The sequence below is a fragment of the Mirounga angustirostris genome, unplaced genomic scaffold (genome assembly GCF_029215605.1).
Source record: "Mirounga angustirostris isolate CCGP_5_RB_7025 unplaced genomic scaffold, mMirAng1.0.hap1 SCAF_16, whole genome shotgun sequence".
Lineage (NCBI taxonomy): Eukaryota > Metazoa > Chordata > Mammalia > Carnivora > Phocidae > Mirounga > Mirounga angustirostris.
In genome coordinates, this window is record NW_026991724.1 from 261485 (window position 1) to 282597 (window position 21113).

A 21113-nucleotide genomic window follows, 5' to 3' on the forward strand; every position below is an offset into this window, starting at 1 on the left:
AAACCAGATGTCAGATGGCTGTATGGTGTGTGTATATGTTATTTTAAGATTCTCTTACTTAGGGGCGCCTGCGTGGCTCAGTCAGTTAAGCGTGACTTCTCTCTGCCTGCCACTCTCCCTGCTCGTGCTCTCTCTCTCTCTCTCATATATAAATGAATAAAATCTTTAAAAAAAAAAAAAAAAAGACTCTTACTTAAAAGATGTGAATGGCCTGAGAGCCCTTACAGCTGCCATGAAAGTGTTAGGTGAATATTTTTAAGTATTTATTTTTTAAAGATTTTATTCATTTATTTGAGAGAGCATTAATGAGGTGAGAGAGGGAGAAGCCAGACTCCCCACAGAGCAGGGAGCCCGATGCGGGGCTCGATCCCGGGACTTCAGGATCATGACCTGAGCCGAAGGCAGACGCTTGACCAACTGAGCCCCCAGGGCACCCCATATTTTTAAGTAATGTAGGTATCTACTTAAGATTCATTGCTGTTGACATGTTGTCATTTCATAGTTTTTTCAGCTCTGCAAAATTAAGTCCCTCCTCCTTCCCACTTCAGAGTCTTTCCTCAGAACGCTGCCTTCTCCTTGAGGGGAGCCAGGAGGGTGGCAGAGGCTCCCAGAGGTGTTGAAGGGTCCCTGGGGCGGCTCGTTGCCAGCAGTCGGTCCCTTTCCGTGGTCTTGCTGGCACTGGTTTGCCCGAACATCCCCTTGCTGTGCCGGCAGCGAGCACATGGCTGTCCGCCTTGAAATGGCAGAGTTGTGGTGCCGAAGGGTAGGCTGATGGCACCCTTCCCTGCTCAGTGTCTATTCCTTCAAATCTTCTGTTCCTTCCCCATCCTCTCTGGGTGGAGCCAGCCCCATGGCCAAGCGCACCAGGATGTGGAGAAGGCCATTGCAGTGTTCGAACATACGGGGAAGGTTCCTGTCGCCGTCATGGAGGCCAGGTAGGGTCATGCTTCTTGGAGTTGTCCCATCTGTCCTCAGACCCATGCGGAGCAGGCTGGCTGTTGTGTGTGTGGGTGACCAAGGGTGGAGGTCCCAGCAGGAGTCCTGGAGTGAGGTGGTGCAGAGCTCTTGCTGTGAAGCTCGGTTTCTTGAGAAAAGCCAGGGGGTATTGTTGAGTAGAGCCCACAGAGAAGGACGAGAATGAGCCTATGGTTGGTTGGTTGGTTGATGTATTTTTAGTTTTAATGATTTTATTTATTTGAGAGCAAGAGAGAATGAGCAGGGAGGAGGAGCAGAGGGGGAGGGAGAAGCAGACTCCTTGCGGAGCAGGGAGCCTGATGTGGGGCTCGTTGACCTGAGCCAAAGGCAGATGCTTGACCGACTGAGCCATCCAGGCATCCCAAGCCCGTGGTTTAATAACGATTTTTAATTTTTTTTTAAAAAGATTTTATTTATTTATTTGACAGAGAGAGACATAGTGAGAGAGGGAACACAAGCAGGGGGAGCGGGAGAGGGAGAAGCAGGCTTCCCAATGAGCAGGGAGCCCGATGTGGGACGCGATCCCAGGACCCTGGGCTCATGACCTGAGCCGAAGGCAGACACTTAACGACTGAGCCACCCAGGCGCCCCAATAACGATTTTTTATTAATGCTTCATGGGTGACCAGTGTGGGGCCAGGACGGAATTGAATAGCAAAATTTTGTTGAATTTGGTGATCCCCAGACATCTGGAACTTTGGTTATTATCAGCGTGGGCAGCTTTTTGAAGGCATCGCTTCTCAGAAATGTGAACTGGCTCAAGGTCCCCTGATTTCTAGCTCAGCCCCAAGGAGAATACCCACGGCTGACCTGAAATGACTAACCCAGATCGCATGGCTGTGCCTCTGGCAGAGTGTCTTCCAGATCCTTGGGATGGAGGGTTGTTGCTTCCCCTTGCATGAAATGTCCCAAAAGAGTGAAAAAGAAGACTAAAAGCAGTAGTATGGGGGCACCTGGGTGGCTCAGTCGGTTGAGTGTCCAACTGTTGATTTTGGCTCAAGTCATGATCTCGGGGTCCTGGGATTGGGCCCCGTGTCCGGCTCTGTGTTCAACGGGGAGTCTGACTGAGACTCTCTCCCTCCCTCTGCCCATTCCCTGACTCGCACGCTCGCACGCACATTCACATTCTCTCTCTGAAATAAATCTTTAAAAAACAAACTGGTGTAATATCACAGTCGTGAGACATGAAATGAGACAACCCACCGGTGCCAGCCTGTGAAATGCAGTGAGCTTCTGTGGGAATGGATGTTTTCATAGTTGTCAGTAAGGTGTTCTAACGCTCCTGTTGTCTGTGACGCCTCTGAACCTGCTCTTCTATGTTGCAGCATCTTCAGGAGACCTTACTACGTGTCTCACTTTCTCCCTGCCCTGCTCACACCTCGAGTGGTCAGTACATGTGGTCACGGACTTGGGGCCCAGGTGGCAGAGAGCAGATGTCTCACTTGAATCCCGTCTTCCCCCACAGCTTCCGAGAACCCCTGATTCCAGAGTGGCCTTGATAGAGTCCCTGAGGAGGTACGCAAGGACACCTGTTTCCAGGAGGGTTTTTGACAAATGCAAAGAATTGTGGTGCTTTTGTAGAGAAATGTGTTTTATTTAATTTATAATAAGATTTTATTTTATTATTATTTTTAAAGATTTTATTTATTCATTTGAGGTAGAGCACAAGCAGGGGGAGCGACAGAGGGAGAAGGAGAAGCAGTCTCTTCACTGAGCAAGGAGCCCAAAGTGGGGCTCAATCCCAGGACCCTGGGATCATGACCTGAGCCGAAGGCAGACGCTTAACCGTTTGAGCCATCCAGGCACCCCTCAAAATTGGTTAAGATTTTAAAAAAGAAAATTAAATCTGAATACCATTTTTCGGTGAACTTTTAGGACTATCATTCTGGGAATTTAAGAAAGTCATGTTATTGGTCCGTAATCATTTTGAAAGGAAAATTTAAGCAAAGAAGGAAAAGAACAGGGAGACATGGAAGCCTCGCCCTACAACAGATTGGGGTAGACCCGGGACTTGCATAGAATATGGAGTCTCGGGCCCCCAGCTCACACTTGACTGGCTTCCCAAGCTTCTCCTTTCTGTAAATCCTGCTTCCTAGTGAAGCTCTTACAACATGATACCCATAAGAAGGTCGAAAAGAGAAAGAGCCTAGAAAGTAAAAGTACACTTTTTCATCTTAAAATAAGACCATTCTCTGGGATCCTTATTTTTATTTATTTATTCATTTATTTATTTATTTTTAAAGATTTTATTTATTTATTTGACAGAGAGATAGAGAGCATAAGTAGGCAGGGAGGCAGGGGGAGGGAGAAACAGGCTTCCCGCTGAGCAGTGAGCCTGATGTGGGGCTCGATCCCAGGACCCCAGGATCATGACCTGAGCAGAAAGCAGCCGCTTAACCAACTGAGCCACCCAGGTGCCCCTTTATTCATTTTTTATATAAAATATTCCAAAAGTACAGAGACCGATGTTAAAAGAACCCATATGCCCCACTCACCATTAATGCTTTACTGCCTTCCCTTTTTTTTTTTTTTTTTTTTTGCTTAAAATAAAACAGTACGAGTATTGTTGAAACCCTTCTCGGGGCGCCTGGGTGGCTCAGTTGGTTAAGCATCTGCCTTTGGCTCAGATTATGATCTCAGGGTCTTGGGATCCAGCCCTGCATTGGGCTCCCTGCTTGCTGGGGAGTCTGCTTCTCCCTCTCCCCACCCCCTGCTTGTGCTCTCTTTTGTGCTCTCGCTATCTCCCTCAAAAAAAAAAAAACAAAACAAAAAACCCTTCTCAGTCCAGCTCCCTGACCCGCTTTCCTTTTTCCCTTTCTAAGGAAACCATTATCCCGAAGTTAATGTATAATCTTTTTTCTATTTTTATTTTATTTTGTTTTATTATTTTTTTTAGTGGGGGGAGGGGCAGAGGGAGAAAGATGCAGGGCTCGATCTCATGACCCTGAGATCATGACCAGAGCCGAAATCAAGAGTCGGATGCTTAACCGACTGAGCCACCCGGCTGCCCCTCTTTTTTCTATGTTTAGTTTTTCTATTACACGTGTTTACAGCTACAAAGGATGTATGTATATGCGCGCACCACACTGTGTCATTCTGCAGCTGGATTTTCACTCATCCTGATGCCCGTGTGCTCTGGGTCACTTACTTAACCACAGCATTGAATTCTGTTCTGCAGCTATGCTGCTGGACTGCACGGCCCCAGGGCCCCGTGGCCTGCAGAATGACTGCCTTAATTGATTTATCCACCCTGTAACAGAACTCTTATGTGAACTCCGATATAATGTTTTAGTAGTGCTTCGGTGAGCATCCTTGGATGAATCTCCATGAAAGCTCAGAATCTTTAGTGGAATTTCCTTAATTTGATAGATTAATTTGTGGATAGTTGACTTTGTTATAACTTTTTCCTCCCATGAACACAGTATATCTATTTAAGGCTTTCAGTAGTAGATTTTTCTGTCTTGTAAATTTTTTGTTCAATATACTACTAGGTACTTAGATTTTGTTGCTGTGAAAAGCATATTACTTTTTTTGGTTCAACCCTGCTGAACTTACTTCTAGTAGCTGGTTAGTAGATTTCTTTTTTGTAGATAATCACATATCTATAAGAATAACAGTTTGTCTTTTCCTTTTTCATCTTTATACCTCTTCATTTTTGTCTTACGTATTGGGTAGGCTTTTTAGTATAATATGAAATTGTAGGAATACGAAGCTGTCTTGTTCCTGACTCAAATAGGAATGCTTCTAAAATTTTACCAATACTTTTATTTGCTGTAGTCTCCATATATTTTCATATGCTTTTTACGATATTAAGAAAGTTCCCGCTGTATGAATTTGCTAAGGACTTTTAGCATGAATTAATGCTTTTGTTGCATCTCTTAAAATGGTTTTTTGCTGTTCTGTAATCTGTTATAGGATAGATTACATTGATTTTTTCACTGTCCTTGCATTCTGGATCATTTCCTACTTGGTAATGATTTTTTTATTACAGAGGCTGTTGTATTTGAATTAGTGATACTTTATTTAGGATTTTTGTATCTATGTCTCATACTTTTTCACTCATCTTGGCTGCTTTGACATCAAGGTTGTAGTACCTCATGAAATGAATTGGATGGCCTTCCCTCTTTCCTGTCTCCTAAAACAGTCCATATAACAGGGATTCTGTGTTCCTTTAAGTTTGGTAAAACTTGGCTATAAAATCGGGGCACCTGGGTGGCTCAGTCGGTTGGGTGTCTGCCTTCAGCTCAGGTCATGATCCTGGGGTCCTGGGATTGAGTCCCGCATCGGGCTCCCTGCTCAGCGGGAAGCCTGCTTCTCCCTCTCCCACTCCCCCTGCTTGTGTTCCTGCTGTCGCTCTCTCTCTCTCTCTGTCAAATAAATAAAATCTTAAAAAACAAAAAAAAAACTTGGCTATAAAATCATCTGTTCCTGGTATCTATTTTCGAGGCAGGCTCTTGACAACTGATTCAGTTTCTTGAATGTTTATTGGTTTAATCAGGTTTTTTATTTCTCCTTGAGTTAGTTGTATGTTTCTAGAAAACCATGTGTTTCATCTAAATTTTCAATTTACTGACATAGCATTGTCAGTAAATCCTATATATATATTTTAAGTAGGCTCCATGCCTGATTTGGGGCTTGAATTCACAACCCTGAGATTAAGACCTGAGCTGAGATCAAGAGTCGGATGTTTAACTGACTGGGCCACCCGGCGCCCCTCTTTCCTTTCTTTTTTTTTTTCTTTTGTAATTCCTGCTAGTGTTAATTTTGCCCTTTCTTTGTGACTCTCTCTTGTTAGAGATTTGTCTGTTGTATTAATTTTATCACATAACTACTTTTTGGTATTACCATACCTGCTGATGTATTTTTTATCTTCTATTTCATTGCTTTTATTTATTTATTTTTTATTTTTTAATTTTATTTTTTTTAAGATCTTATTTATTTGACAGAGACACAGCAAGAGAGGGAACACAAGCAGGGGGAGTGGGAGAGGTAGAAGCAGGCTTCCTGTGGAGCAGGGAGCCCGATGCGGGGCTTGATCCCAGGACCCTGGGATCATGACCTGAACCAAAAGGCAGTCGCTTAACGTCTGAGCCACCCAGGTGCCCCCTTTTTATAGGTTCTTTTTTTTTTTTTAAGATTTTATTTATTTATTTGAGAGAGAGAATGAGAGAGAGCACATGAGGGGGGGAGGGTCAGAGGGAGAAGCAGACTCCCTGCCGAGCAGGGAGCCTGACGTGGGACTCGATCCAGGGACTCGATCCAGGGACTCCAGGATCATGACCTGAGCCGAAGGCAGTCGCTTAACCAACTGAGCCACCCAGGCGCCCCTTTTTATAGGTTCTTAAACTGGTTGTTTAACTCAGTGTTTTATAATCTTTCTTGTGTTTTAATACAGGTATGTCTTAATAAATTCTACCTCTGTTACTTTAATGCCTTCCAAAAGTTTCAGTATATAGTTTTTAGATTGTCATTTAGTTACAAAATTTTATTACTTGTGTTATGATTTTCGTATAATTTTTAGTTGTAAATGAACTGAAAAATTTTCCAATCATATAGGTGTTTGTTCCTGAGCTTTTATTGTTGATTTCTAGTTATATTATTTTCAAAGAATATGATTAGCTTTTTATGAATTTTTATTAAATTAAGACTTTGTCATAGACTATATACATGTTCAGCATTTGTAAACATTCCCTGAATATTCTTTAATTTGGAGGTGTAGGGTCTGTCTGTTACATTGTACTTGTTCTTGAGTTTCCTGTATCCTGACCAGTTTTCTGTCACTTTGGTTTATCAGTTTATTATGGATGTTGTTGTGGTTTTGTCATTTTCTCCTTGTAATTCTGTCAGATTTGTGTTTATGTATTTTGAAGCCTATTTTATCAGTTGTATACAAGTTTATGATTGTTAAAGCCTTCAAAATATAGCCTTCTTTTTGGATATTTTTTCATTCATTATTATGTAATGTCTTTATTAGGCTTTATTTATCAGGCTGTTAATGCCAGCTTTTTTTCCTTTTTTTTCTTTTTGGTATTTGCATGGTATGGCTTCCTCATTCGTTGACATTTATTTCTAGGCTTTAAAAAATTGTTTTTGGGGGTGCCTGGGTGGCTCAGTTAGTGAAGAGTCTGCCTTCAGCTCAGTTCATGATCTCAGGGTCCTGGGATTGAGTCCCATGTCAGGCTCCCTGCTCAGTGGGGAGTCTGTCTTCCCACCCATCCCACACCCCACCTCCCCACCCCTGCTTGTTCTCCCTCCTCCCCCTACTCATGCTCTCTTTCTCAAATAAATAAATAAAATCTTTTAAAAAATTGTTTTTGTCATAGTCAAATAAGGATGTAAATTAAAGTGTCAGCTCTATAAAGTTTATGAGGAGAAACAGCCATTCCCCCCCCCCTCCCTGCCACTTCTTTTTCTCCAGAGGCAAGCATTTTCAACTCTTTTTTTTTTAAGATTTTATTTATTTATTTGACAGAGAGATAACACAAGTAGGCAGAGTGGCAGGCAGAGTTAGAGGGAGAAGCAGTCTTTCCACTGAGCAGGGAGCCGGATGTGGGGCTCGATCCCAGGACCCCAGGATCATGATCTGAGCTGAAGGCCAGCTGCTTAACCAACTGAGCCACCCAGGTGCCCCACATTTTCAACTCTTAACTGATTTTTTATATTTATCTCTATATATCTTCTTTTCTTTCTTTCTTTCTTTTTTTTTTGGACAGCTTATTCAGCACTCACATTTGGTAGGTAGTTTTGTGGGGTATAGAAATCTGGGTTGGAAATACTTTTCCTCGAATTTTTTAAAGTATTGCTCCATTGATGTCTAGCTTCTAGGGTTGATGTTGAGATATTATGTTTCTGATTCTTTGCATGTGACCTGTGTTTTACTCTCTGGAGACTTGCAGTATCTTTGTTGTTCCCTGTGTTCTGAAATTTTACAGCTGTGTATTTTGGTGTGCATCTAATTTCATTTCTTGGCTAGGCAGAAGGTGGGCCTTTTAATCTGGAAATTCATGTCCTTCGGTACTAAGAAATTTTCTCAGATATTTTAAAATCTTTGGTTAATGAAAAATTTAGGACAGAAAATAGAATAGTATTTATGTGGCACTCACATGCCCCTGCCCCCCCACCACTCTGGGTTGTTTGGAAGCAAACCCCAGGCCCAGATGATATCATTAGCTTGTTTCATGCAGGTCTCCTTTCCCGTGTGGCTTCTTCCTGCAGCTCCCACTTCCCAGACATTGGATCGCCAGGATTGTCTTCCGACTTGTTCTCTGTCACATTTTGCATATCTGGTTTTTTGGGTGTTATTTTCTCCTCTTTCAGGGGGATTTCTTCCAGTTTATCTGCCCGACCCTTCTCTCACTGTCCTTAGCTCTCTGAGGATGAGTGGTGTCTGAAATGTTCTTTTCTGTGGATTGCTCCATTTCCTCAGATTTGCTCTTTCTTTTTCTTTGCATTGGTTTCTAATCCTGAAGCTCATGGTTTTCCAGTCCCCGGGTGCATGGTGTGCTCCCCTCTGCGGGCCGTCCTCTGCCTCGCTGCGGCCTGTAGTGGGACTCCCGCCCTGGGGCCCATCCATCTCCTTCCTTTCCCTGGCCATCGTTTGGGTTTGCAGCACCGTGGGGCGGGCTGCCCTCCTGCCTCACTGCTCATTTTGAGACTTGGTGTCCTGTAGGCCACGCGACTGCACGTGTCCCATACCTGGGCTGCCACTCGGTGGTTCCTGCTCCTCTGAACGTCCTTATCACAGGACTTTGTTCTATAATTCTGTGTATTTTTAATGACATAAATTGGGTGTTTTTCTCAGTATTACTCATTAAAAGTAGTTATAAGGTCATTAAAAAAATTTGGAAATTACTCGAACTTTAATGAGAGAAGTAAAAATCATTTATAATCTCACTATCCTAAGGCAACCACATTGGCAGATAGTTGTATATGACAAGTTATGAACACTAAGGACCATTTGATTCATGTAATGGTTTTTTTTTTTTTTTTTTTTCTAAAAACAGGGTCATACTATAAGGTATGGATAATAGACTATACCATGTATTTTTGTTTTATGATAGTTTTTGGAATTGTGAGCTTGAGAACTAATTTGAGTCACAACTGACTTGGTTTTCATGTTTTCTCCTGACCCAGGGCAGATAAAATTCCCCCGTCTCTGTATTCCACCTACTGCCAAGCCTGCTCCACTGCGGAAGAGAAGAAACCAGAACGTAAGGTTAATGGGTCTGTCTGTCCCCAGGACGGGTACCCTTCTGCCTCCCTGGTCAGGCTCGGTCTGGCTCAGTCAGGACGGACCCCCCAGCCCAGAGGCCCTGGAAAGGTACCTGACAGGGCATCTCCCTGACGTGCTGCCCGAGGCTGTGATGTGCCTCTGCTTGCCTGTCCTGATTCGGGCGACCTGTCAGACAAGGCTGCCAGGCTTGAGGCCTGCAGTGTTGATTCTGAAGTGGGCTGTCATGGGAGGTCTGCTCCTTGGGACGGTTGAGTTCGTCTGTAGTGCGTTGGGGATTGCTCAGCTCATGGGGATCAGTGCTATAGACCTAGGTCTGACCTGCGACAGTGTGCGTGAGACAGCAGTGCTTAGAGCCCCTGGGCAGCCTTGCTGGCGTGTTCCCACCTATCCCATTGTCTCTGCCAACAGGGCGGTGGTGGGAGGCCCATCCGGAGGAGGGCCTGGTTCCTTAGCAGTGTCACGTGGTTTCAATCCTCGGACCTTTCCAGGGCCAGCTGGGCTGAATGAGGCTGTGTTTTCTAGTTCTATCTCCCAAAACCCTTCCTTTTTTACATGCTTGGATGATTTCTCACAGCCACGGAGACTGAGAAAACTTGGGTGGGCAAAGAATGAAGGTCCCAGGTCTCACACTTGTTTTTACCATTATTGAAACAACTCACCTCCGTGATGGGGATGCCAGGGAGACTGTAGGACTGTGTCCAGTATGTGGGAGGCATGCTCCTCCCTACCCAGCCCCCTGGCCCTGCCCTGGGGGCCTTGAGAATGTTTTCTGTACTTTATCTGGCAGAGCTTATAAAAGAAGCCTTACAATTTCTAGTTTTATCGTGGTGTCTACCTTGTAAGGCTCACTGCATGTACCCATTTCTTCTCCAGTGGCCCCAGAACTTGAACTTGTTTTGCTTTTAAAGCATGTAGTGTACCTTTTTTTTTTTTTTTAAGATTTTATTTATTTATTTGAGAGAAAGCACAAGAGCATGAGCAGGGGGAGGGGCAGAGGCAGAGGGAGAAGCAGGCTCCCCGCTGAGCAGGGAGCCCGATGTGGGGCTCGATCCCAGGACCCTCGGGTCATGGCGCTTAACCGACTGAGCCACCCAGGCCCCTTTGCCTTCCTTTTTATAATGAAAATGGTATTTTGGGCATGCCTGGCTGGCTCAGTCAGGGGAGCATGCGAATCTTGATCTCAGGATTGTGAGTTCCAACTCCAAGTTGGGTATAGAGCTTAACATTAAAAAAGGAAAAAGAAAGAAAGAAAAATTGTGTTTGAAGAAAAATTTTTTTTAAGAGAGCGCGAGCACATGTGCAAACAGGGAGGGGCAGAGGGAGAGAAAGAATCTTTTTTTTTTTTTTTAAGATTTTATTTATTTATTTGACAGAGACAGACACAGCGAGAGAGGGAACACAAACAGGGGGAGTGGGAGAGGGGGAAGCAGGCTTCCTGCTGAGCAGGGAGCCTGATGCGGGACTCGATCCCAGGACCCTGGGATCATGACCTGAGCCGAAGGCAGACGCTTAACGACTGAGCCACCCAGGCGCCCCGAGAGAAAGAATCTTAAGCAGGCTCCACATCCAGTGTGGAACCCACCATGGGGCTTGATCTCACGACCCTGAGATCATGATCTGAGCCGAAATCAAAAGTTGGATGCCTAACCAGCTGAGCCCCCCAGGCGCCTCAAGAAACATTTTTCTTTTACAAATTTGTGATCAGATCTAATCTTTTTTCGTAAATCTATGAAATATATCTTGAGAACTGGTAATCATCTGTTGTATACTAATTCTTAGCTTTTTTCTTTACATCTTATTTTTTTTAACATCCTGTTAAAAGAACAGTATGACAATGTTAATTACAAGTTTGAGAAATGGAATAAATTGTCACCCATCCACAATCCTGTCTCCCCACCCAGACCCCCTCACCATGCTTCTGGTTCTTTTTCTTTACATACGTGTTTTTCACTTTTATAGCATGTTGTGCATAGAACCATGTTTTTCCTTAAACATTGATAAACACGTTTCTGATACGATGATCAGTGCCCAGCAGCGCGGCACCTCGTCTGGGGCCTCTGTCTGCCCTTCTCACGGAGGAGCCACGTCCAGTTGTGTGTGTCCTGTCCTCTCCCAGGTGCAGCCCCAGGGATGAAGGCGGAAGCCGGGGGCTGTGCGGAAGAACCGCTGGGACCACTCGCCGCTGCCCTGAGAGAGCTCAGAGCCGCCATGACAGACCCCTCTCAGTATGACGGTGAGGGCCTGGCTGTGGGCAGGGCGATCTGCAGCGGGTGCCCGTGGGCTGAGTGGGCATCCAGCCGCGCCCGAGCTCAGGTCAGCCTGACCGCAGCGCCGGCGGGTGCTGGACGGGAGACGGGTCCGTCGTCAGACCGTCCCAGAGCCTTAGCAGAGATGAACACTCTGCGGTTTGACACCCCAGCAGGCCAGGTGGTGGAGAGGGGCGAGCCGGCGTTCCTCGGCTGTGCTGAGGCGGAGACGCAGGCCCTTGGCCTCTGCTTCTGTACGACCGGTCCCTGTCACCCGGCGCGTCGCCGGTGCTCATTCGTGGAGGGAGAGTGTGGACGGTTCACGTCACGTAGTAGTGCACGGCGGTCCGTAAAATGAAACACTAACTTCTCCTACTCAAGAGATTGTTGTTGGGAAAAATGGAGAATCTGAAGTAAATCGTATTTTTATCCAGGAAGTGTAATAGGTTTTTATATATTATGAATCCATTGTACTCAAACCAGGACAGGACGCCCTGTGAGAGCCTCCCAGAGGAGATGCTGATAACGCCCTTAGTGCCCCTGCTCCTGGCGCACAGGGTCCCAGGGCCCGTGGCCTCTCAGAGCTGTGCTCCTGCGAGTTGGGCGTGTGGGGACGGCGAGGCTGGGGCGGAACCCCGGGGCTTCAGCAGGATTGCCGACGCGTCAGGTCGGCCTCGTCCCTAGCAGCAGATTGCCGTTTCCAGCGGGCACGGTTGGCCCACTTGTCCCCTGGCCTCTGGCGCCGCGGCTGATGGTGGGATGTGGAGCCTCGGGCAGAATGTGCATAAATGAGGTCTGTGGTGGGGAAGGAACACATGGACCCCTCAGAGAACCCATCGAAAGGCCGTGGACGGCCCCTGTCCCCGCTCTGCCCCACCTCGTGCCCGCGCACCGTCTCAGCAGTGCCACCTGCCGTGTGGGAAAAGCAGTTTGCACCACGTGGCTGCTGGGTGTGCGCGGCCCCGGCTTTTAGTGCAGGTGTGGCCCCCGGAATGGGGGCTGGGCTGCTTCTCCTGCAGAGCCGGCCCCCGGGTGCGGTCGGGGGTGGGCGTCAGCGGCTTTCCTGGGCAGCTCACCGTGTTTCTCCATTTGCAGTTCTTTCCGCTCACATGGCAGTTGTCTCTGAACGGCTCAGCTCCACCCTGGGCCTGGGCGAGGAGGACGGCAGCTTGGAGGTATCGCAGGTCCAGCTCAGCATCATGGCTCCACACCTGGAGCACCAGGAACAGGAGGTGAGTGCAGGCTGTCGAGCCGGGATGGACTGCAGACAGTGCTCGGTGCACAGTTCTCCTCCCCAGGAAACCAGACATCCAGGAGCTGGGCATGCTAGGCCCAGGGTCAGCCAGGCCCGGCCTCTTTGTGTACAGACTCTTTAAATGTCTAAAGAGCGTGCAGCAGATGCTCTTTGTGGCCCCAAAGCCTGAAACTGTTCACTCTCTGGGGCTGTATAGACGAGGTGTGCTGACCCTGTTCCCTGTTGTGAAGGTTCGTGGCTGGGACTGTGGGACTGTGGGACTGCTGGCCCGCCATCCTTGAGGATTTGGGAGTGGGGTTCGGCTGCCGGTCAGCATGATTGTTTCCTCAGAGGCGTAAACAGTCCGGCTCATGCACCTTGCTCTCCGGGACTCTGTGCCCTCAGTGACCATTTATCTCTCAGATCGCGGACCTCCTGTTGACGTCTTTCTGTCAGAACCTGATCGCAGCCTCCAGCTTCGCCCCACCAGACAGGTAGGGGCTGGTGATTCTCACTGGGTGGTGTGGAGCTATGTGTGGGGTGGCCTGGGTGCTCGGAGCAGGCCTCCCTGGTGGAGGGGAGTTCCTCCCTGTCTTCCCTGACGAGGACGGGGAGCAAGGCTGCCATCCCTAGTCCAGCTCTGATCCTGGGTCCTGGGTCCTGCCTTCTGCCTTATGTACTGGTTGGGGGTCCCAGGCGGGGTGGAGGGGCCGTGCTGACTTTTATCAGGTGCAGACACGGCAGAGGTTAAGCATCACCACGGGAGACCCCACTGTTGGGGGAGCAGCCCGGGTCTTTCTGAGGCCTCCTGGGCGTGAGTGCTCATGCAGCAGAGCCCGTGGGAGGGCCGTGCAGGGCCCGGACTGGCCGGACTGCTGGTCTCGGCGGCTCTGTCTGCAGGCAGGGCCCCTGGGCTGCTCGCTTCATGACAGCCATGTGTGGACGCAGGCTCCTCCCTGTTGTGCTCACCCGGCTCTGCCAACTACTCCGTCACCAGGTAGGGCTGCTGCCTCCTCCGTCTGGGAAGTGGGCTCCGCCCTCCTTGCTGGAGAATCACTGTCTCCCGTTTCAGGGCCCAAGCCTGAGTGCCTCCCACGTGCTGGGCCTGGCTGCCCTGGTCGTCCACCTGGGCGAGTCCAGGTCTGCGCTCCCAGAGGTGCACGTGGGTTTTCCTGCCCCTGCCAAGAGCCTCCCCATCCCAGAGTTCTTCAGTAGCCTCCTGACGTTTGGAACCGCTGAGACCTCGCTCTTCTGCCTGAAGTGAGCTGCCCCTCCCGCCTCTCCCCTCTCCACAAAGTAGCACATTCTCATCATATAAAACTGGCCAACACACACGCTCCGTAGGTGATCACTCCTTAACATTTGGTATATGTCTCTCCAGAGTCTTTTATGTCGTGTGTATTTGTGTGTATTTCTTAGTTTAAAAAAATGAGATCATATTACCTTAAAAGCTGCCTTTTAAGACATTAACAGTAGACCGTAGCCATCCTTCCATGTTGTTCAGCCATCTTCTGTTGGGGCGGGTGTTACTGGGTTTTGTCTTGGGGGCGCCTGGCATCCGGTTGGACCCGTCCCTCTGGCTGGGTTGCTGGGCTTCCCTGTGGTGAGTAGCTGTTTCTGTGGGGTAAGTTCCTGCACATGGAGTTGCCCAGTCCAAAGCAACTCATCTGCAGGGGTTTTGAGACCCATCATTCTAGAAGTTTGTGCTAGTATCCACCCCCACGCTTCCCTTATACACCACTGTGGGTCAGACCCATTCCAGGAACCAAATCCCTGCCCTTCTGTGTGGGGGCATCTGGCAAGTGGATAGCGTGGCGCATGTGGGGTGATAGGTGCTGGGAGAGGTGGGCTGGTGTCAGTGAGCGCGGCCGCCCACCCCAGGGAGGGCAGGGATGGGTCCCCACGTGCTGAGGGCCGGCCCCTGGGAGGCTAGACTTACTCGGTCCCGGGGTGAATGGACGGAGGGTCAGGGAGGAAGCCAGGAGGCTCCAGTGGGTTGTTTGCTGGGACTGGGATTGCGGTTCATGGACAGAACTGACGGAAAGGCATAAGGAATTAGAGCGCGGAGAGACAGGCACTAGAATGCCTGCCTTGGACCCCTGAGCCCTCCACAGTGGGAGGCAGAGCCGTCCAGCCTCTTACAGGCTTTTGGCAACACCGAGAGCCCCCACTGGCAGTCAGTCCTGAAGGTGCCCTGGTCCCCCTTCCTTCCCTGGCACCTTCCTGACTTCCCCTAGGCCCCGGGGTCGGTCTCTTCGACACTTGACAACCCGGGCAAGGGCCTCCCCTAAGGCTGAGTTTAAAATTGGGCCTGCTTGTGCCTGGTTCCGCAGACTTCTTTCAGGAAGGAGCAGTGAACGGGTGATGGTACGTCAGAAGCACTCCCAGCCACATCTGACTTGATTGCTTTTGTTCTGGCCGTGACTCTACGTGCGGCGAGAGCAAGCCCATACTCGCACAGTCTGACTGTTGCGGGGTTTTCTGGGTCTGGGCCTTCAGTGTGGACGGAGCTCAGACCCATGGGTGTGACAACGGGAGTCGGGTCCCGAGGGCTCGGGAGCCGGCCTGGCCCAGAGCTGAGGCCAAGACTAACCCTCTGGACATCTGGTTTAGAATGCAGTCAGATCCCTTTTGTGAAATTCACACTTATATTTATTTCATCCCGTATGTTGCATGCATCACATTTCTACATTCTGTTTTCTGCTTTCAGATTTTGTACAGCGGCGATTTCTTACTTTTTGTGTAAGTCTTCTTCCCTGTCGCAAGATATTTTGTACAGCTGCTTATCTCCAGCCCTCATGAAAAAGGTAGGTCTGTCACTTCCCTTTCTCCATTCTGTGAATCTCCAGTTTCATGCAGGTTTCTAGCGAAGGTCCAGTTGTCTGCTCTCTCCCTGCCCACATCTCTGCACACTGTGCTCCCGGTGTATCGGACTGTCTCCTGGGAGCTGCCTCAGCTGTTTGCTGGGGCTGAAACTGCCTTTTTCTTCTGTTCTCAGACTTAAGATGAAGGGGGGCTGCAAGATGACAAAGGCTACAAATGTTCCTCCTTTTTTTAATAAAGAAACAGATACTGATTTTTGTAAAGTTGGTATGTTAAAAGATAAATATTCATGAAAAGTATCTTTCTATTTAAAAAAGAATTCTGATGTTCTCAGAAGACTTATCTCATCTATTGAATGTTGTATTTATTTACAGGACCAGAGAAATTTAAAGATCTTATTTATTAGAGAGAGAGAGAGAGCACGCGCAAGAGTTGGGGGAGGGGCAGAGGGAGAGAGAGAACCTCAAGCCGACTCTGAACTGAGCACGGGGCCCGATGTGGGGCTTGATCTCACGACCCTGAGATCATGACCTGAGTCAAAATCAAGAGTTGGATGCTTGGGGCGCCTGGGTGGCTCAATTGTTAAGTGTCTGCCTTCGGCTCAGGTCATGACCCCAGGGTCCTGGGATCGAGCCCCACATCGGGCTCCCTGCTTCACGGGAAGCCTGCTTCTCCCTCTCCCACTCCCCCTGCTTGTGTTCCCTCTCTCGCTATGTCTCTCTCTCCATCAAATAAATAAATAAAATCTTTAAAAAAAAAAAAAAGAGTTGGATGCTTAACTGACTGAGCCACCCAGGTGCCCCAAGACCAGAGAAATTTAAAGATGTGTGTCAGAAACCTTCGGTGGCAAAAGTGAACTTGGAGTGAGAACGGAAACCAGTGTGATTCCTTTGGTGGAGTTTTAAGGAACATCTTGTGAAGTTGAACCGCAGATCTGAGTTCCAGGCTCCACATTAGAATCCACTGAGAAGCCCTGGTCCTGCCCGCGGGTTAAGCGCCGTCGGGACACCCATATGCTCCCATCATTGGTGTCGGGACACCCGTGTGCTCCCATCATTGGTGTTGAGGAGCTTAGTCCCAGGTGCCCACAGTGTGAAGCATGGAACAGAGATTAGGAGAGGCGGCCCAGACAAGTTTCCAGTCCCATCTTGCCAAATTCTGAGGGGGGTCCCAGTGCCCTCCCCTGGTCCCCCCGAGTAGCTCCTAATGGCAAACGTACATGAACTCATGGACATTCTTGTGCTTATCCAGTTGGCACCCTCCTAGAGTGGGAAGACCAGTGCCAGCAACGGGCTGGGAAGACCGCCGGCCGCCGTGGTGGGCGACCATTTAGAGCCAGCAGTTCTGCCTTTGGGGGTTGCGCCCCGGGAGACAGATGTGCACCAAGATTGGCAGACTGCGCTGGTCACTGGGACGCCGTCGGTAGCTGAATGCAGGGCGCCCAGAGTGCCCCATGAGGGGTTCGCCGGGTCACTCCAGGTGTCCACAGGGTCTCCACGCTGCCCTGCCCTGCAGCACACAGCCAGTTTTCCGTCTCTCTCCAGTTCCAGTTCGTTACACTCAGACTGTTCTCAGAAGCCCGGGAACCGCCCTCTCAGGAGCACCCAGCCAGCCTTCCCTGGAGACTCCTGTGCCTGCCGACTGCCGACTGGCAGCGAGCCGCCCTGTGTCTGTGGAAACAGAGAACCTTCCAGGAACTGTTGAAGCAGAAAGAATTTCACGTAGGTCCCACTGCCCCTTTTCCTGCTTCTCGCCTCGTCCTAACGCACAGGGTCTTGCGGGTAGCTGTGGGGTTTCCTGAGGACGTGGTGGGCAGGCAGGCGGGCCTGACGCTGGAGCAGCGCAGAAGTGGCTTGGGTGGAAGTCGTTGCTGGTCCCACTGCAGAGTCACACGTACTTGTAATTTCTTAAGACAGAAAGATCATGTCTACTCTGCCCCGTTTCCCGAGCACTAACGTTTTAAGGGTGAATATAAATGTATCTGGAACATACCTGCCAGGCTGCAATTTGGGGTCGCACTTCTCTGAGCATAGTCCCGGGGAGCCTTGGCCTGCTTCAGCCAACATGCCTGTGTTACTAGTCTGCTACCTTTTCATAACTTTTCGTTTACTCGCCTGGATCTTGGTCTGCTTATTTTGGTCCTTAGAGAAAAAATTCTCAGTCGTTTTATTATACATTCAGTTCTTTCATTAATTGTATCAGTTACCCCAGAGCAGGTGCGACCGTGTTTGCTGAGCATAGTAAGTGATGCTGGTGCCATGGGGAACGCTCGCCGCCCACACGCAGCTTGGCGGGTGTCTCAGCGGGCCGCCGCCCTCGGCGTCCGGGCGATCGGGGACGTGCTGCTCTTGGGTTCCCGTGCGTCTGTCCCCGAGCAAGGGACTGCTCTGTATTGCCAGGCTTTGGTATCTACAGACAGGGAGCGCGCTGCACACGTGTTTGGGATGTGCTCTTAGAGTGTGAGGCTTGAGGTTAGTCCGCGTTGATGAGTGAAACCGTTCCAAGAATTGTAAAATAAGAAATACGCTACCATGAGTATTTGAAACACCTTATTACATGGAGTGTATTCTTCTGTTACTTTGCCCAACTCCACCGAACCGGGAAACGATTTCTTTCCCGGTTTTGTGCAGTAACCTGAGCGGTTTGCAGAGGCCACAGGTCAGCTGTTCGACACCAGGCGGTGTGTTCGAGAATTCAGTTTCAGAGTACCAGTTTGAACGGTTCTGGGGAGCTTCAGGTTCAGAGTTAGATTAAGCAACATCTGAGTTCCCCGTCAGGGCTTGGTGCCAGGACCTCAGTCTGACGGCGGGAAGCGGCGTGAGCATAGAGGCCAGCGTAGGCCCAGCTGCCCTCCTGTGAGGCTTCCAGCCGTGACGCCCGCGGTCGCGGAGCGGTGACAGCAGACTGTTTCCGAGCTGACTTGTCTCTGTGTCCCGTCCGCACTGTCTGTTCATGTCGTCCTTTTCTCTCAGTTAACTTACAGAGACTGGTTACAGCTGGAACTGGAAATTCAACCTGAATTTGATTCTCTTTCACATACGGAAAGGTAAGTGTTGAAAGGGTTCTGCCTTGGGGCGCATCTGACTCTTGATTTTGGCTCAGGTCACGATCTCAGGGTCCTGGGACCGAGCCGGGTCGGGCTCCGTGCTCAGTGGGGAGTCGGCTTCTCCCTCTGATCCTTCTCCCCGCACCCCCCCGCCCACTGTGCACACGCACTCTCTCAAATAAGTAAAATCTTAAAAGGGGGGGGGTCTGCCTTTCAAAATGCTGTCAGGTTTTCTGCATCAGTCTTGAAATCTAAGTCTTCTCATTATATCCTCAATGTTCAGTTTAACAATGTTCATAACCTATGAGCAGAGTTTCATGCATTCATTCCTTAATTCAAGAAACATTTATTGAGTTCCTCCTGTTTGCCAAGCACTTCTAGAATTTTTTTTTTTTTTTAATTTTATTTATTCATTTGAGACACAGAGATAGAGAGAGAGAGAGAGAGAAAGCATGAGCAGGGAGAGGCAGAGGGAGAGGGAGAAGCAGGCTCCTCACTGAGCCAGGAGCCCGATATGGGACTCGATCCCAGGACCCTGGGACCATGACCTGAGCTGAAGGCAGATGCTCAACCATCTGAGCCACCCAGGCGCCCCTTCTAGAATGTTCTTGAAAGTGGGGGTGCATTGTGATAAGACAAGCCTGCCCTATGGCACCTCTGTGCAGACAGGGGCACTAGGCGGTGCCCTTCCGCCCTGATGCCGCTGACTGGGCACTGTTGCCAAGCAAGTGCACACACGTGTAGGCCTCAGTGGGCCTGGGGAGAAGCTGGCGGACAGCTGAGACGGATCAGGACCCCGGACAGGGCTGTGAGAACGGGTCCCAGGGTGGGGATGGCAGGGGCAGCAAGTGTGCTTCTCCTGGGTGGGAGAGGAGCGGGGAAGGCCGGGTGTGGTAAGGGGCTGCCGTGGAGTCCTGACCATCCGGGGTCCTGCTAAAGGAGCCTGAGATGGTTCTCAGCTGGGGCGGCCAGCCTGCGTCGGTCTTGCGCGTGGGAAGAACACAATGGCAAGCAGAGGGCTGGTGGGTGCTGCAGGCAGTGCTGGCCCTGAGTTGGTGGCATGAGGAGCAGGTAAATCAAGGTCTGAGCTCCTGCGGGCCCCAGGGCCAACTCTTCAGACCAGGGGGAGGTGAGATGTGCTGTTCTGGGCATGAGCGTGGGGTGCTGACCTCTGCACCCTGGGTGTGGGGGTGCAGAGGTCAGGGAGGGAAATGTGCTGTAGATAAAATGGAGCTGGTAGGGCACAGGGGCCCCGGGGGCATCCGAGGGCAGGGATCAGCGTGAGCCACCCTGAGCCCCTGTCCCTGCGTGGTCAGAGATGTGTCTCATGCGCATGGGATGCTGTCTCATGGCGTCAGGTAATAGAAGGAGCAAGTAGAAATAAGAAAGTCGGAACAGGGCGCCTGGGTGGCTCAGATGGTTAAGCGTCTGCCTTCAGCTCAGGTCATGATCTCAGGGTCCTGGGATCGAGTCCCGCATCGGGCTCCCTGCTCCTTGGGAGCCTGCTTCTCCCTCTGCCTCTCTCTCTCTCTCTTTCTCTCTCTGTCTGTCTCTCATGAATAAATAAATAAAATCTTTAAAAAAAAACAAAACAAGAAAGTCGGAACTGTGGAAAGAATAACTGCTTTTCCAACAAGATAGAGGTCTGCTTGCTCCTCAGGGCTGTGCCCAGCCACCTGTGAGTGCTTTCTGCATGGGTTTGCGTGTCCTAGGGTCTCCCCTCCCTTCCCTCCTCCTCCTCTATTTCCACTAGGAAAAGAAGGAATTCATTTTCTAGTGGGAGGAACTGTAATAAGGATTTCTTACACCCAGATCACGGGATGTTGAAGCTGTGCTTAGACCTTTTCTTTCTTAATTCTACAAGTAACACTGCAATACATTTTGTCCCGGCTTCAGATGGTATGGGTAAAGCACCAGCCCTTTTTCACCCGTTCCTTGCCCATTCGTGGGTATGTGGAAGCGTCTTAGTTGGGTTTGGCTCTTTCTGTAGAAACAGACTAGTGTCAGTGGTTCTCTGGCTGAGGCTTTCACTTGGTACATCCTCAAGACCTTTCCTGTGAGCACCTGCAGAGCCTGGTCCAGATCTGGACACCTTCGCTGGTAGACGCTGGGATGATGGCCCCTGAGGGGGCCTTGATTGTGGCAGAGGGCGTTCCTGTCCCCAACCCCTCAGATTTAACCCCCTGCTGTTGTGCCCCTGGCTGTGGGCTCGCTTTTCGGCCACAGGAGGCACGGGTTTGCAGCCTTTCTGAGCACAGACCTTGGTACTTGCTGTTGCAGGTGGGACTTCCACCAGTGGGCGATCCATGAGCACTTCCTCCCCAAGCCCTCTGCTGCAGGGGGCTGCGATGGGCACCTGCAGACAGCGTGCACGGTTCTCGTCGACGTGCTGATAGACTTCTGCCAAAGGTTAGGAATGCGGATGCCAAAGGGCGTCATACTCTTAATTTTGGTAGTTCTAAGAATGTGCTTTTTATTTCTCTCAGTCTACTTTGTGTTATACAAAGCACAGTTGAACATACCCTGATAGCGAGTCTGAGTCTATCTGAAGTAAAGG

General features: G+C 49.6%; 1 protein-coding gene across 10 annotated transcripts in view; it reads left to right on the forward strand.

The window, feature by feature from the left end:
• The window catches only part of FANCA (FA complementation group A), a 59530-nt gene that overhangs the window by 24400 nt on the left and 14017 nt on the right, over positions 1-21113 (forward strand). For 7 of the 10 annotated variants that reach the window (XR_008507268.2, XR_010408309.1, XR_008507269.2 and 4 more), the window contains 13 exons: positions 847-935; positions 2300-2360; positions 2440-2489; positions 9108-9184; positions 11324-11440; positions 12549-12685; positions 13111-13181; positions 13588-13684; positions 13760-13947; positions 15398-15494; positions 17055-17231; positions 18483-18556; positions 20837-20965. Coding sequence is in view for 7 of the 10 variants with exons in the window: in XM_045890518.3 (XP_045746474.2) it covers positions 847-935; positions 2300-2360; positions 2440-2489; positions 9108-9184; positions 11324-11440; positions 12549-12685; positions 13111-13181; positions 13588-13684; positions 13760-13947; positions 15398-15494; positions 17055-17231; positions 18483-18556; positions 20837-20965 (1364 nt within the window). In the remaining 3 variants the exon portion in view is untranslated. Of the gene's footprint in view, positions 1-846; positions 936-2299; positions 2361-2439; positions 2490-9107; positions 9185-11323; positions 11441-12548; positions 12686-13110; positions 13182-13587; positions 13685-13759; positions 13948-15397; positions 15495-17054; positions 17232-18482; positions 18557-20836; positions 20966-21113 lie in introns of those variants that run through there. The other 3 variants (XM_064581890.1, XM_045890519.3, XM_045890522.3) reach the window with 3 other exon arrangements.